We start from the raw sequence: 16,707 nt of genomic DNA on the forward strand, positions 1-16,707 counted from the left end.
GATCAAATCTTTTAACGTGGAAAACCCAATATGGGAAAAACCACGGGACCATAGTCCACCTCAAACTTTCACTATCAATAGTAATGATAATAGGTTTACAATATATCTTCTCTAGAATAATCAGAGATTCACAATAACATCAAGATCATAGATCTTGGCTCAAGAATAGCATATCTTCATCACATAGGATGGATCTCCACATAAGAGAATTCCAAATCTCACAAAATGGATATAGCAGAAAAATACATCAGAGAGGGTAAACTATAGATCAACACCGTTAGGATTGTAGAGTGTACTGTAAGGATTCTTCACATAAAATTTGAGTCAAAATTGACAACGTTTGACTATCGATTATCAAGCAGAAAACTCAAAAATATTACTTTCTCTCTCCTTCTCTCTTGTGTACGTCACGTTGCTAATTCATACATTTCATAGTTATAAATAGCTATCAAGAGTTTACTATCTAAATGAACTATACAATTATACATACATTTCATAGTTATAAATAGGAGCTTTCAACTATAATTTCTATCTTTCTATCCACTTCGTTTAATTCTTTACACTTTTGGATAACCTATAGGGAAAGCCATACTAGTTAGCAACAGCTAGCTTTACCTCATGGTATCTAAATCGAGCAAATGCAGGTAAACCAAGTTTTTAAGTGATTATCCACCAATACATGCATTGTTGTAGACAAGTGACGTTCTTTCAACTAAGAATCCCATAACAAAAAAATGAAGCATAATATGCACACTCGCATCATTTATGGCAATTTAATTACAAGTACCTAGTATAGTATAATACACTTGCAATGGATTATGAATTCTCGTGTTCCTACAAACATTAGAATCATTAATCCCAACAAAGCTTCTCGTCTCTCTGCTTGAGTTTCGTGGGACAATCATTTTTCAAGCTTGTTTATTGTAGATGGAAAGAATATTTACACAGCCATTCTATGTGATCACTCAACGGTGGCCATCAAAAGAGCCTGCTTGAGGCCCTGGATGTATCTAGAAACACTGCAAATGAGAGGATCAAAGTCATATGATGTCGATAGTGGTATGTAGTACAAGATCAACCACTTTTAAATACTTCCAGCAAGCAAGGATGCAATATATGTACAGCAAGTCATTCCACATACAGAAAAAGGAAAAACCCAATACCAAAAATGTGCAACGTGGTCAGAAAGATAATAACGTATTCATACAGCAGAATTCATTTCAATAATGCAAGGAGTCCTTAAAGCAGAAGAAGATACAAAAAGAAAGGCAGCCTCACAAATTACACATCAAATATGCGCATGTTTATTTTTAACACACACACAAGCAGCAAGATCGCACTAGACAACCAGCTATAAAGCAACACATTCTACGAGCACAAAACAAAAACAAATCAGACGTGTGAATACAAAATTCTCTACTTTTGTGGTCTTCTAGTGTCCCTGAAGGTCGTCATTTTCCTTTAGAAAAAAAACACAAAGCATATACACACAACACATCCACGAGCATGTGTGCACATACAAAAGGGCTGAATTTGCCCATTCGAATATTTATTCAAGGATCCCAATAAAGAAAGAGATGCATATATTCATATGTACAAATACATATCTTTTTGAACAAGTCATGCAAACATCCCAAGCACAGGCACACAATAGTTGATGAGTGATGTATGCAAATGGTGTACCATTTATATAGTGAAGGTACACATACATAAATGCCAGTAGCCTCTAGACTCTTGCATCCACCCTTGCCGATTGCGTACACAGGATTATACCAGGTGTTTTAGTTAACATTTTTTTATGTATCAACTAATCTAATAACATTATCTCCTTAAACAAAAAAATAAATATGATATGATGATGACATAAGACTAGAACATTTTTGGTTCTATTACTTGTAAACTTATCATCCACTGCTTCACATTTCTCTCTTTAAACAAAATATAAAAATGATTTGATGACAGTAAAGTAGAATATTATCTTGTTCTGCATTTTTTTTTTTTGTAAAGGATAAGTGACAGAGGTGGGATTCGAGCTCAAGACCTTGTAATAATCTGTCAAAAGTCTTTACTAGGGTATCTTCATATTTTAACAACATTATGATTTAACTGTCGGAGAACTCCTGCTTGTAGCTGTAACACCTTTTTTTTGTCTACTAGTGAATCATGCAAATGTGATTCATGTATCCATATATGTCTAACACTGATAGAAACAGAGATAATACTTTGGGTACCATCTATCATTTCACAGGAACAATGCATGATTTCTGATTATAAATTCAAAGATATGTTCTGTTATCAAAAGAGCAGCAAAACTCTTGCTTTGTAATAGTTTTGCATGACATGATTTATTTAAATATCTAAATCTTGTGTCATTAGCCCCTATTTTCTTCTACTGGAGAGTTACATTACCAAAGTCACCAGAAAAATAGAGAATATGGACCAATGGACCAACAAGAAAAAAAATCACAGATTTGGATATTTCTTCACTAGTTATGTGCTTGAGAGAGATCAAGATTTTATTACATACTTTTTAGTTGGCAGTGCTCGTCGTACTCTTTGCTTTTTGATGGCAAACCATGGGGTTTTGGTACTGGAACAACTTTGTGAACTGTAATGTTTATAGAAAATGTATAAAATGGAGCAACTATACAAGAATGAAAACAATGACAGGGAAAAAAAGTGAAACACGAGGGATTGTGAGAAGGAAGAGAGGAATGGAAACCTGGGATTCTTTCAACTCCAGCTCTTCCCACTCCAAAGAAGGAATAGTTCCCTCAACAATTCCAGCACCAGCAAAAACTAATATACTAACACCCTGAAATTGAAGCAAGTGAACAAATACTTAGATGAAAAGTTCTACCATTCCATAGTTGAAAGGAAAAAGAATACCCAAACAAACAAGAGAATATACACGGTTTACTAAAACAGTTATGAATTAACAGTCCTCAGAGTCATGTGATACAATAATAAGATTAGAGTAGAAAGTGCTTGCAGTTTGAAAATTCGTGTCCATAACTAGATAGAAAATAAAACCCTGCAGTAGTCAATTATGTCAGCAGTGAATTCCTACACAATTCCTGCTTCGATCTATTACATTCACCAGAAAACTCAGGATGCCCCGTGCAGCAAATCAGAACTATTTTGAGAATCAAATATAACAAGAAAAAGAAAACATTGCAAGATATTCTTTAGATGTTGTCAATGGTCAGAAAATCAAGCATTGATTGTTGAAAATAGAAAAGCTAGCTTACATTTTTCACCAAAGCTGATCTGATCCCAACGGCAAATTCACTTTCTCGACCTCCAAACCAACCAACAGGGCCAGCATACATTCCTCGATCAAACATTTCTAGCAAAGTCAAACAAATTCTCATGATATAATAAAAAGATTCACTCTTAAGTTCCAAGAGATTAGTTAAATCATATAACATCTTCAAATACCTCTTCATCTGACTCACACTTACAATTTTCTCCATTTATGTATCATAAATTGATATTTATTTTGTCTATGTACATCTGTTGGTAGCATGAATAAATAGCTATGTAATATAATGATCAACTTTTGCTATAATTTGTGTAGTTTTGTTACCTCCAGCTTATTGATAGCATAAAAAATTCTAAAAAAGGTTAAGTATCTTGTGTAGTTTTTCATTTATATTGAGATTGTAGGAGGTAAAGGTTATCAAAGATATAAATGTGATTGTGATATGTATAAACTCCAAATATTCATCCAGAGAATTGCAACAATATAGGACAGCCAGAAATTTGTTCATAACTTACAAGATTGATTGTCCAAGAGAACAAGCTTCTGAAACCTCAACTTAACTATATAAAATAGTACCTTACTATATATGATATAACTAAAACATTTCCAAAGGCATAGCTATAGAAACAAAACTAAAGGTGAGATACATGCCATTTTCTTTTATAAATCGACGAGCCTCCTCTGTAGGCAATCCACAAACAGCTGGACTTGGGTGGAGGGATGTCAGAATGTCGAACTGCAGAGAATTACAAAGATCAGCATTCAACAAGCTAGAGAGAATCTGGTTATACCACATACTCCATATGCAACAGAGTCACAATATCATCTAGGAGTCCTCAACAAGTGTGGCACATAATTGGGAAGGGAGGTATAAGGACTCGAGAAAACATATAATTTGTGTGAAGGATTCACCCAAGGTGCTTCCATCATAAAGTTAATGAATGAAAATCCATACCCATAAATAACAACCTAGAATGCCTAAAATATGAAACAAGGGATGTATAAGTAGCTGTGCATATCTTTAGATGTGCAAACACTCGTACAACAGGAATAACAGACCAATTAAAAATTTTGAGATCTACCTCACTGTCTTCATCTCTCAATCTGCCTGATAATTGGGCTGATAAATGCTGGATTCTAGGAAGTTTTCGAAGTGCTTTACTGGGCTCAATGTGAACCTCATCACAAATGATCTAATAGGAAAAGTACAAGAAACAGAAAAGACACAAGGAACATCAACCAGCAAGTTGTAAGAGATGTAAGAGGACTAACCAAAGGTGAAACTAGAAAGCCAAGATGCTAGCAGAAACTATTGAACTCAACTTGCCTGTAGTTTTCTTCTAATGCTCTCCCGTACTATAACAAACTCAATATTATCTTTAGGGCTGCAAGTTAACAAAAGATCACTGTCTTATCTGCCGGTATTTAATTTTCTTGTACAGAAGAAACAACTCAAACCAGAAATTGGCAAGTTAAAGTGCATAGATTATGTAAATCATTAACAGGTTAACTTAGCATCAAAATGTAGGAAAAATGGTACTCCTTTCTGTAAAAAAGTACTCATAGAAGTTAAAGAACTATATTTGCATTGGTACACCACAAAATAGTTGGTATATCATTGACCCTAGCTAACAGCTGGATATGATCACATCTCACATATATATTATTTGACACAATCAATTCTTTAAGAATATTTAAGACAGAGATATAATGTGGGGAAATTAGAAGCAAAAATCAACCAAAAAAGATTGCAAAAATACCATGTTTAGACCCTAGAGAAAGGAAAGAAACAAACATCAGATTACTATTTGAAGTATATTCTCCATTAAAGGAAAATCTCTACTAGGATTACCTTTAACCAAACTTCAAAATTATTATTTCTCCCCCAAAATATGCTCCACAAAATAGATATGGTTTAAAAAAGATTTTAATGCCAATAAATAATTCTAAGAGGTGGTGTGAAACTGGACCAAAAAACAGATCCAGTTAATTAATATATACATATAATCAAGTTGGATATTGTTGTCTGTCATTGTACCATCCACATCCATATCCACAATGTAATATGGTCAAAACTTGATCGTCACTTCGACTTACCGAAATCGACCCGGCCTATCATGTTTTTTGAGTCCTATAATGTTCAGATGAGGAAAGGTTATTAAGGATTCAGAACTTGAAACAATAATTTATATTTTTTTATTTTCACACAAAATATTAAATTAAATCAGTCAATTTTATTTAATTGGGCAAGCTCAGAATTGAGCTAAACATCAGCCCAATTAATCAAATAAAAAATAAAATTGATCAAAGTCAAAATTGATCAAAAATTTAATTTTTCTCAAATTTGATCAAAACTAAATCCAATCAATAGTAAAAAATATAGTCATGATCAAATTCAATTAAAATAAATCATATTGATCAATTTTATAATTATGGATATAAATCAGAAATTCTCAATTTCATAAGGACAAAAATATAATTTTGCCAAAAGGATATGAGATGGAATTATGACATTTATGAAGGGCAGAACTGTCAAAATACTAAAAGATAGTAATAAAATACATAAGGGCAAAACTGTAATTTGACTTAAAGCCATAATCTCGAAAGGAGGGAAAAATTATAATTTGATAAAAATCCTAATCCTCCGTCGAGGCAACGACTGTCGCTTGAGCAGATAGACACTTCATGCTTTTGTATCCTTTGCATCCTGAATGGATACATCACATACAAAGGAGGTGCTTTGGGATGCATCGAGTGCATAAGATATTTTGGATGTCTTTATGTCTTGGGCAAATACATCATGCACTTGGGATACATTTGGCACTTCGAGTGCTTTTTTTGTCCCGGGCAAATGCATTGCCCGAAAAAGAGACACTTTAGGCTAGATGATCATGTCATGTTCTTTGGATTCCATTTTATCTTAGGCAAATGCATCGTGCACAAACAAAGCACCCTTATATCATATCAGGTGCTCATGGATATCGAAGAACATCATAATAAGTCATGATAACCGTATGCTTTAGATGAAAGCATGGATCGTCATGGACGAGTGTGAACTGTACTTGCCAAGTCTTGTTGAACCTCATGATATAGTCGGCTAGAGATTCATTCTCGCCTTATCGATCAAGGTGGGACTTATGTCACTAGTGGGTTACACCTCAGATTTAGGTAGTGGAGGTTGAAGTTGATTTGGGTCAATCTCTTGAGGAAGCAATGCTACATTGGTGGTATGGTGGGACAAGGAGATACTGTAGGAAGAGGGGAAGGAGAGGAGAATAGGGGAGGAGAGAAGAGATGGGAGAAGATGGAAGGAGAAGAAAGGCAAGGAGATGAGAAGAGAGGGTAGGAGAGGTGAGGAGAGTCTACCTTTGGGCTGCGAGTAGGAAGTGACAACTTATATGGTCCGTAGATCATGATATAGTTGCTTAATGTCTAATCTCAGGTGATGGTTCAATCATTATGATAAGCCTCTACAATTATAAATTGGAAACAAATCCTAAGCTAAAAGTTTAGTCTCTTACCAAACTCCTATTACGCATGTAAACAATATAAGAGCTTGTCTTTGGCATATATATAACTTCATAGAAAATTGGTTATTTTGAATGGCCATGATGAATTCCCATGATTAAAACTGAATGGTTGTTGTTTACTCATATTGATTACATAAATTTTCATGCATTTCCAAACATGAAAAAAAAAGAAGAAGTAAATGGTGATACAGAAAGACATTAGAAATGCTAATTGTGAAGCAACAAAGAGGTGAGGTGAACTACATGATTACAATTAAGAGGTTATAAAATGGTTTTGCAGGAAGAAAAATGGAATTGCAGCCTTCCTTATACACGTAAACATGAAAATGTAAATCTTAATTTAATGGAAGAAGACATTTTTTTGATAGAAGAAATAGAAACAGAAAATAGCAACCTGAATAGTAGATCTTGACCAATCTGCAGATCTTCAGCCTTAGTTACACCCCTAGCACGTGTTCCAGCTAAAGCCTCGCTTGTAACATGGAAGCATTTCCGATGAAATAACTGCTCTGGCTATTCAGAATGGTTCATGTGGAATATCTTTAGTATCACAACATTCTTCTTAGTATACCAAGAAATTTCATTAACAGCAGGGATGAAATTAAGAACCTAAAAACTGAAGTACAAAATAATTGGGATGACAAGAATGACAGACTGCCAACAAGATATCAATAAATTATATTCAGATTTGAGATTGAAGTGATCTTATCCCTTTTTTCCTCTTCTCCTTCTATGATAAAACCTTAGGGGTCTTATCATCTGGTATCAGAGCAGCGATCCTTGGCATTCCCGTTGAACTCCCCATATCCCATCGTCCATCGCCATCTCTCTCCTCAGCTGCGCCCCCTTGGAGACGGCACTGCCAGCGTCTTCTTCCAGCCGCACGCCTCCAGCCTGCTGATCGGCAGTTCCCACACCAATCGCTCAGCGTCCCGTTGCTAACCAGCCACAGCGTTCTCGCTGCAACTTCCCACATCCCATCATCCGTCGCCATATCTCTCCTCAGCCATGCCCCAACCGGAGATGGCACTCCTAGCGTCTCCTTCCAGTCGCATGCCTTCCAGCCTGCTGATTGGCAGTTCCCACACCGATCGCTCAGCGCCCCGCTGCTAACCAGCCACGCAATCGCCGCGCTTCCCAATCGAGCCCTTCTTCTTCCCTCCCTTCGTCACTGCCGCTGCGTTTTCCCCACGACTCATCGCGGTCTCCTCTGCTCACGCTGCCTCCCAGCCTTGAACAGCAGCGATCCCTCCACCCAGCGACCGCAGCGAGCTTCGCTGCCTCCCAGCCCTCGGCAGCAGCGACCCTCCAAGCAACGACCACGGTGAGCCCTCGGCGACGCTGCCTCCCAGCCCTCAGTAGCAGCAACCCTCCACGCAGCGACCGTGGCGAGCCCCCAGTGACGCTGTTCCTAGCCGTGCCACCATCACCGCCTCCTAGCCTCTTGGTGTCCAAGGCTTCATCGGCATCCTCCTAGCCGTGCCACCATCACGCCCACAGCGCTACCACCGACCAACGTCACAACAACTACATTGAATAGGACAATGCTGATGCCCTTAACCCGACACCAGAAGCAAAGCAGGAGTTGGGAATTCCAGATCTACAGTCCTTTGCAATGACTATTGATAATTCAATGAAAGTTCAACTGAAGCTTTGGAAGTCAGAATTGAGAATCACAGGCAGAAAACCCTTAATGATTTCAAAAGGAACATATCGGAGAACTTCATCAAGTTTCAACAAGATGAAAGCTCAAGTCCGGCATTGAACCAATCTGGAGACACAGGAAAAAGGCACCGAGAACATGATATAAGCTACCCACGCATGAAGGTGGAAGTTCCAATATGGGAAGATGGTGATCCGACCAATTGGATCTTAGGGTAGAAATTTTTTTTCGTTTTCATAGAACTCCAGAAGAATCTGAGGTGGAAATAGCTTCAATCCAACTAGATGGAGATGCAATCTAATGGTATGATTGGTACGAAACCTATCACGGGGTCTCCTCGTGGGAGCAATTCAAGAGAGGACTTCTTGTTCGCTTTGGATCATCTGAGTACGAGAATGTTGATGGGCAACTAGCCAAAATTCGTCAGAGTCCTATAGTGCTAGAATATCAGAGTGGATTTGAACGATTGTCAAATCAAGCTAGAGACTAGTCCGAACAGCTGCGATCTCATTTGCACATTTGCATGAGGAAAAAATTAACATAGAGAATCGCCGTAAAAGAAATGACAACAAACAGATGATCAGCAAGTCACCCACCCCATCTATTCTTAGCCGAAACCCTAACATCCGAAGACTAACCCGAGAAAAACTCAAGGAAAGAACAGCGAAAGGTTTGCGATGGCATTGTGATGAAAAGTAAAGTAAGGAGTACCAATGCAAACAAGGGAAGCTTCTGATGATTGAACCGATCGAGGAGGAACCGGAAGCTGACATTGTGGACTTCGATCATGAAGGTATGGATACTGATAATGATGTTATACCTATCACACATACAGTGCATGCATTGGCCGACTACTCTAACCCGCAAATTATGAAAGTTGGAGGAACTTCGAAACATCAGCCTGTTACTATTTCGATTGATACTGGTAGAACTAACAATTTTATGGATAGTAAGGTTGTTGCACGATTGACCTACCACATTGAAGACTGTGACAAATTTGAAGTAAAGGTCATTGATGGACGGATTCTAACTTGTGATAGCAAGTGTTCAAAGATAAAATTGATTATGCAGGGCCAAGAATTGCTTGTGGATTTCTTTTTGCTACCCTTGGAAGATTTCAAAGTGGTGCTTAGAATTGAATAACTATCAACCTTAGGTGATGTTTTCTGGAATTTTTCTAAACTAATCATGAAGTTTTTTATTAACGGAAAGTAGGTGATCCTAAAGGGAAGACATGGAAGTAAGGTCACAACCATCACTAGCCATCGAATGGAGAGGGTTCTTCGGAAGACTGCAATGACTACTACGTCGGAAGGTCGGCCCATTGCTTATACTATCATGAAGTGTAGACCCTACTTAATTGATCAACGGGTTGTGATGCATCACAAATATCCTGTGACTGAAGTATTAGTGCAATGAGCCAACTTACTAATTGAAGATGCCACTTGTTAGTCCTACAAGATGCTAAATGAGAAGTTCCCACTACTCGATGCTGCTCAACCTTGAGGACAAGGCTGATTTGAAGGGGTGAGGAATGTTAAGAACTCTTAAATTTCTGAGTTTTTGAGTCCTAAACTGATGTAATGTTCTCTTGAGTTTTCTAGTTCCAGTAGAAGTCAGCTAGACCTTCTAGTCGGTTAGGGTTCTTATTTGAGATTTATTATTTTGATTAGGAGTCCAAGTTTCAATGGATTCGGGAGTAGAACTCTATAAATATGGATGTATCTACTTCTTTTCTTCATCAAGAAAATAACATTTCAACTTTTGTCAAACCCTAAGAGGCCGATCCCCTCAAAGTGATAAAGGAGGTCAATCCCCTCGAAGTGATCTTATCCCTTTCTTCCTCTTCTCCTTTTATGACAAAACCATAAAGACCTTATCATATTCACAATAAGCACTATGCAATTATACATTCGGACAGCAAGCATTTTTTTTATCTCATTTACCTAGCTTTCTTTAAACATTTTCTTATGCTTCTTCCAACAACTTTATAGGTTTTGAAAAAAAAAATTAGAAGTATATGATGATCAGATGATGTATTGTAGAAAACAATTTGCGGCTAACAAAATTATGCAGAAAGAAATTTGGACAGTCTGTCAGAATTTCTTAATGTAAAATTGATTATTTGAATATCCTGACAGAGCTTATAGGCTAAAATTCTGAAGGAGGACTAAGGAATATGATTATAAAAGCCACTAATCTTTGGCATCAATAAAGAGCCCATATATAAAGTCAGATGTTCCAAACAGTTCTTCAAACTTGAGTACATTGAGAATGTCTTCAGTGACTAAGATGCAATGCAATAACCTCAAATTGTACAAGTATTGTTGTGAGTTAAGCAATAAAAGGATAAATAGAAGTCGGTCTACTTAACATACTGTATTTCCAATAAATGCTGGTGCACCAGGTGGCTGTATATAGAATTGGTATGCGTTTTGGCTTTCAGCCTGTCAAGGACAAAAGTGGAAGCAGTTGAATTTAGCCAGTAACCAATTAGTATATAATTAAGATGTAAGAGTTTGAGCAACAGCAAGAACATACCTTTAAACTAGCTAATAATACTAAAGGATCCATCGTAGTATCGATAATATATTTACTACACCGTGCAAGTACGACCTAAGAAAATTCAAATATGTCACTGAAGGAAATACAAACATATTGCCAGAACAGGATTAAAGGCTTGGATAAACAAGTAGTGCAGCTAGGGAAAATATGAATTTGACCTGGCAGTAAAGAAACACATGATATGAGTCCAAGAAACTACTACTGAAGTGAATGTGCTGGTTAAATTTGAGGACAGATTGTATGATCAACATTAAAGAGTAACATCTTGTAAAAATTATTAATAATGAGTAAATAATAACTAGTCAAGATGTTATTTTCACAAATAAACTAGTTGTACCTTCACCAACTCCGATTCTCTTCCATTTATTATCTCTAGAGCTCTTTTAACAGATATATCCCAAGACCCTTTGGATGGAAAATGCTGAAAACTGATGGCTGTTTTTGGATCTAACTTCCTCAATCTACCAAAGCAAGAGGAGATCTGCATAACTACCAGTACGTTAACATTTTGGCTAGGTTATTTATCACTATTCATGCTGCATTACAGACCTGTTGCAGTGTAGCTTTAAGCTCATCCATTGCTTTTTGCCACGTCCAGAGAAGATTGTTATCCCATGCGATAGTCAAAGCGAGCATTGAACTTTCTTGAAGCTGATCAAACTCAACCTGTCATTGAAATACTTCAGTGGCATCCGGTTAAGAACCGAAAACTAGTTGTTGCATTCAAAATTCTAAATACAGTACATAGAGACAAAGAACATTAGTCAATTGCAAGTAAACAAGTGCAGGGTAACGAGAGGAACTTTTGTACCTGTGGAACAATGAAGTAAAAAGAACCAAAATCCTCCCATTCGGGGGCAACAACAGTCCTTGCATCAAAACGCATGGCACCATACGCACGAATAAGATGGCAGTCCTTGCATAGAAATCTTGATAGGACAAGACAAGGGATAGATTGGTTAACTATTGGCAATCGAGGCAGTGAGGGTAATTCTAATAGAAGAAACAAAAAGAAAACGTAGCAGGCCAGGGCACCAGTCGCTAATATTTATTCCTTCAAAGTTGTTTGGCTTAATTAGGTAGGATTAGTTTATCAAGTAAAAACAAAGAGAAGTGCCCGGTGATGAAGAAAGAAGAAGGTTGAATTTGACAGATGGCGGACAACGAAGGATCAAACCCTCGGAACAGTGGATCAAGAAGGGGATGAGCCAAGAATGAATTAGTGAATCAAATGTACCTTTTAATGGATTGCCAGTCTTGCAAGGCAAAAGGACAGGACCCTTGGAAGAAGACTGCGGACCCGACGCCGGCAACGCTGACCAATTCCTGCTCATCACCATCAGCCTTGGCGGTACTCGCAAGCCCTCCTCCGTTGCCGACTAACGAGAGGCTTGTCAAATCTAGACTCTGCCCTCTAGTGGAGAAGAAACAGCGAGGCAGGACCTGATGTTGCGATTGCGCCTGCAGCCACTCCAGCGCGTCCGCCCGCTGCCGTATCGGCACCTGCGCGGTGTGGGATTCTGTTTAAAAGACATATATCATATATTCGCGTACATATTTATCTATTCGCAGTCGCTACCAGTTTTTTTCTTGGTCAAAGAATGGACGGCTGTTATAGAGCAAATCTACCAGCCAATCAGAATCGTCTAAAGCTGATAAGGCGGCGGATTGATTACCTGGAGACGGATGATGCCGGAGTCGGACTGCGGCGGGTTGGCCTCCAACACCGAGACTGCCAGCTTTAGCTGCGGCACCGCCAGCTCCGGGGCCGACACTGAGGCCAGTGTCCTTGTCTCGCAGATGCCCACCGCCTTGTCGGAGCCGCCAGCCCCACCACACCCGTTCATGGACAGCCAACAACTCCGATACCTCTGTCAAGCAGGACCTCTAACATTACTTGTGCACTCCTAAAGTAGAGGGATAAGGGCAGAAAAGAAAAAAAAAAGAGGAGAAACTCACATGCTGTGCGGAGGAAGAGGTGGCGTTTGGAATCATTAGACGACCAGAGGAGCGAGCCAGCGCTGCGGCCATGGTAGAGAAAGAGTAGTAAAGAACAGGAGTTGAAAGAGAAGGATGGAGAAGGCAGCGGCAGGGGTGCGCTCAGATCAATCTGTCACTGGACAATTAGTACGAGTTCACCAGGGAAGGGATAGGACATGGAGATAAGGAACCGATAGTCGTTGGATGCTATGACCCGTAACGGCAAAGCGACGACCCCTTCAGTTGATTCCCTCGTTGTATGGATGTGGCGATGAGGATCCCCTCCATCTCAAGTGGCTCCAGTGTGTGGCTTTATTCATTTCCACTGGCTTTATTCACACGTACCTGTCTCTCTCACGAGAGATCATTTTATACATTTTGACCCGAGAGAGCGAAAGAGAGAGAGAGAGAGAGAGAGAGAGAGAGAGAGATCATTTTTATGCAATTGAGCCCATTAAAAGAAAATATTTTCTTCGTTTCTCATACAAATTATTTGGTTGTGCTCAGATTTCCTAGTAATCAAGAGAAGTAGACGCTATTTTATGACCCAATGCATGGAAATTCGAGGAAGCTACACTTTCCCAAAAGGACAGTGATGGGACTCTGCTCACAACCCGTTTATACATCTAGGAAGAAAATGGTAATATGCAGGGCAATATCTGGTTTCAATCGCTGGATAAGAATTATTCTCACAGACCTAGTATCAAAACAAGCAGGGAGCCAAAAACCCCATGCCAAACGTTAAACAACTATAAGCGTGAAAAAAACTAAAAATGATGCTGCCACCAATCGGGCCATAGTTCCTTTCTCAGCTTATTCCATTCCATTCAATTTTGAAACGGGAGTACACTGCAAACAATACCCATGAACTTTTCACCGTGGCTTAAGCACCAAGAACAAGCCTATTTTTGACCTCTTCTCAATGGCCCTGGTGTCAACCTCTGCTGAGATGGTGAAAAATGATTTTGACTTCCACTCTTGCTGGACGAGTGCACTAGCCTTGCCATGATTGTTAAAGCGTGCCTTTATTGTTGTGTTGAGGGTCGAGTGTATGCTGAGTTCCAAAGTCGAGTGTGTTCTCGTTGCTAGAGCCGCTATGGGTCAGCTCTGCACCAACTGCTGTGCTTGACAAAGAACATAATGGTGATTGAAAATAACTTATATCCAGCAATACACAAGGATTTAATGGTGGTTGTTACTCTTATGTGCTCCAGACAATCACATCCTTTAAAAACAGGAGCAGCTGGATGAGTGTCAAATGCCATGAAAACACGAACAAACAAAAAAATTAGTGAAGCTGACATGAAACCCACAAAACTAGACTGTTCTATATTAGCAGACAATATATCGAATGGGGAAAGAATATTACTACTGGAAGGCCTGACCTCTGCAAAACAAAAAAGGAAGGAGATACTATGTCCTGTCACCACTAAATGAAAGGCATGCTAACTTCACCACATGCCAAAAAATCTGTTCCATGACTGCTAGAGTTACATTGTATAGTAAAATACTATAGCGAACTCCTTAAGAGACTATGACTATAAAGTGTGCGACATAAGACCAGTTCATGACAAGCAAATATATTCTTTTATTTAAGAATAGAGTAAGCAAAAGAGAGAATAGAAATAGATAATATAACAAAGAATAACTGTTAGACTCAGCTAATTGTGCAACTGCCAAGGATGAAAATCTCACCTTCTCACATATTATATATATGACTGATGGAGATTCACCATTGGAATGTCCTCTTACAACTCACACGTTGTCAACTCACGCTTTGTGGGAAAAAAAAAATCTTTCATTCATTAATTCTCTAATTTTCAATTACGATTCAAATTTTCCTTTTTATAGACCACAATAATAATATTCCAAAAAAGATATGTTTTCAAAAATGAAGAAGAATACAATAATATCCCAAAAATCAAGTCATATCAATAATCAAACATTTGCATCCTTTAAAAAGGTATGTTTTCATATTTTGACAAATAATATTCCTTGATAAAATATTTGATTTATGAACATATTCTTTTTTGTAGAGGCTTCAAGTTATCTTTCCATTGCTAACTGTACTCTCACATGTCGGACTATTATTTGGGAAGAATATTTTCCCTATCACATGTTATTGTAAACGTGAAATTTATTAGTGTTGAATATTTTTTTAAGAAAATATTTTTAATATGCTATCATGGTTTAAATGAGATATATATGAGAAGTAATTAGGGTGAATCAGATTAAAAAAAATCAGATTACATATATTAGAATTATCTAAATTTTTAATTATAAAATTTTATAGATTATTTATAATATTATTAACAACAATAACAATAACAATAATACTTATCACATAGAGTTGGGATTCTCCCAAATCAAGACTATGTATATGCCATGCCCATTGAGATCACATACAAATCGCCATAACACCCGTGCCTTACTTCGGGACACAAAAGGTTAAATCAGGCCTCAAGTCGTGTAAGAAATTCCTATTTATTAAATATTTAAGGGAAAAAAAAGACAGAAAACCTTTGATGGAGATCGGAATCATTTGGGTCTATCCACACGTGGATTCTTTTGTCTTCACCGAGCCGAGTCATGTTACTGGGTCCACGATGGTAGTCACCTATGAGTCATCTTCCCCTTCACACCCGTGCAAGAGAAAACACGGCCATTGCCACGGCTTGCTGAGTTGTTCCGACCCAAATTATGGGCCTTTAGAGAGAGAGAGAGAGAGAGAGAGTCTCAATTAAATCTAATGATCTCCTAACGAGAGAGACATGACAAGTGTTCTCCTCAATCCTCGACTCTCAAGTCATAATTTGGTTATTGCAATTCTCCTTCCGCTGCACACCACCCTCTCTCATCACAGTATAAAGCCACCCCCCACAGGCCTTCCCGAAATCCTCCCACCTCTCTCCATGGCCTCGTTCTGCAAGCCAATCACACTTGCGCTCGTCCTCTCTCTCGTCCTCACACCCCCTCTACACGCCAGGAAGCTGCTCTGCTTGGGGAAGAACGACAAGGTTGGACCCCTGGAAGCTGATGATGATTCACTGCAAAGTACTGTTTCCCCAAAGAGATGCCCGCCGCCGTCTTCTCCGAGCAACGGTGATCACGGCACAAGCGAGAACAATGTCGAGAGGATTTTGGGATCCGTCCCTAGCCCTGGCATCGGCCATTAGCTTCGTTGATCTCCTCCTATCTTTCTTTCGTCTCACTCGGACTGAGTTCTACTATACCTCATTCCAAAATTTTGTAGGGTAGCCTCACACGTACCGTACTACGTTGTTGTGATTCCAATTTGGTTACTACGTTGCTGTGATTCCAATTTAGTTATTCATTGGTGTGGCCTGATTGAATGATGCAAGCATGCTTAGAGATGCGATGAGATGCAGTGTCTAGATCAGCAATCAACTTCTTGTGTTTTCTCTTGGCTCCCTCACATACATATAATATATGACTTGGAGATCACAGTTGTGACTATAACACCTCGATTATTTTCTGTATGCATGACATTAGAGTTGGTGACTGTCAGCTTCCTTCTCAAAAGATCTGAGAGTTGCACAAAACTATTGGACAATGAAGAATTTGCAGCTTAGTTCCCACCTTCTGTTTCTTCGAGTTGAGTTTCCAACGTGTGGTTTGGTAATAAGCAGATATGGATGAAGACTGTCCCAAATGATTGGATAGAAGTGGGTTAGATTAATGAA

The 16,707-nt window shown here is 38.6% G+C and overlaps 1 protein-coding gene across 2 annotated transcripts; it reads right to left on the bottom strand.

Moving 5' to 3' along the window:
- Positions 1-735: 735 nt before the first annotated feature.
- LOC135633867 (isochorismate synthase 2, chloroplastic-like) lies at positions 736-13,327 on the bottom strand. Of its 2 annotated transcripts, XM_065143831.1 has the most exons (16): positions 12,983-13,327; positions 12,700-12,894; positions 12,261-12,526; positions 11,835-11,952; positions 11,573-11,689; positions 11,361-11,504; positions 11,000-11,074; positions 10,837-10,905; positions 7,190-7,308; positions 4,593-4,650; positions 4,348-4,458; positions 3,917-4,001; positions 3,252-3,349; positions 2,723-2,815; positions 2,528-2,608; positions 736-1,019 (listed from the first exon to the last, which is right to left on the bottom strand). In XM_065143831.1, exons 1-15 carry the CDS (start codon positions 13,052-13,054, stop codon positions 2,531-2,533), a joined length of 1,698 nt encoding a protein of 565 aa, XP_064999903.1. In that variant the 5' UTR covers positions 13,055-13,327; the 3' UTR covers positions 736-1,019; positions 2,528-2,530. The 2 variants fall into 2 exon arrangements, with proteins under 2 accessions (XP_064999903.1, XP_064999904.1); XM_065143832.1 differs by lacking the exon at positions 12,983-13,327 and having other exon boundaries at positions 12,261-12,543; positions 12,700-12,891.
- Between the last annotated feature and the right edge of the window lie 3,380 nt (positions 13,328-16,707).

This window comes from Musa acuminata, chromosome BXJ3-3 (genome assembly GCF_036884655.1).
Source record: "Musa acuminata AAA Group cultivar baxijiao chromosome BXJ3-3, Cavendish_Baxijiao_AAA, whole genome shotgun sequence".
Lineage (NCBI taxonomy): Eukaryota > Viridiplantae > Streptophyta > Magnoliopsida > Zingiberales > Musaceae > Musa > Musa acuminata.

Excerpts from the sequence above, each read along its gene's own strand:
- LOC135633867 (XM_065143831.1), bottom strand. The coding sequence starts at position 13,054 with ATGGCCGCAGCGCTGGCTCGCTCCTCTGGTCGTCTAATGATTCCAAAC. Across the intron at positions 12,527-12,699 it reads CCGGCATCATCCGTCTCCAG|GTGCCGATACGGCAGCGGGC; the intron begins GTAATCAATCCG and ends CACACCGCGCAG. Across the intron at positions 3,350-3,916 it reads TCGATTTATAAAAGAAAATG|AAATGTTTGATCGAGGAATG; the intron begins GCATGTATCTCA and ends TGACTTTGCTAG.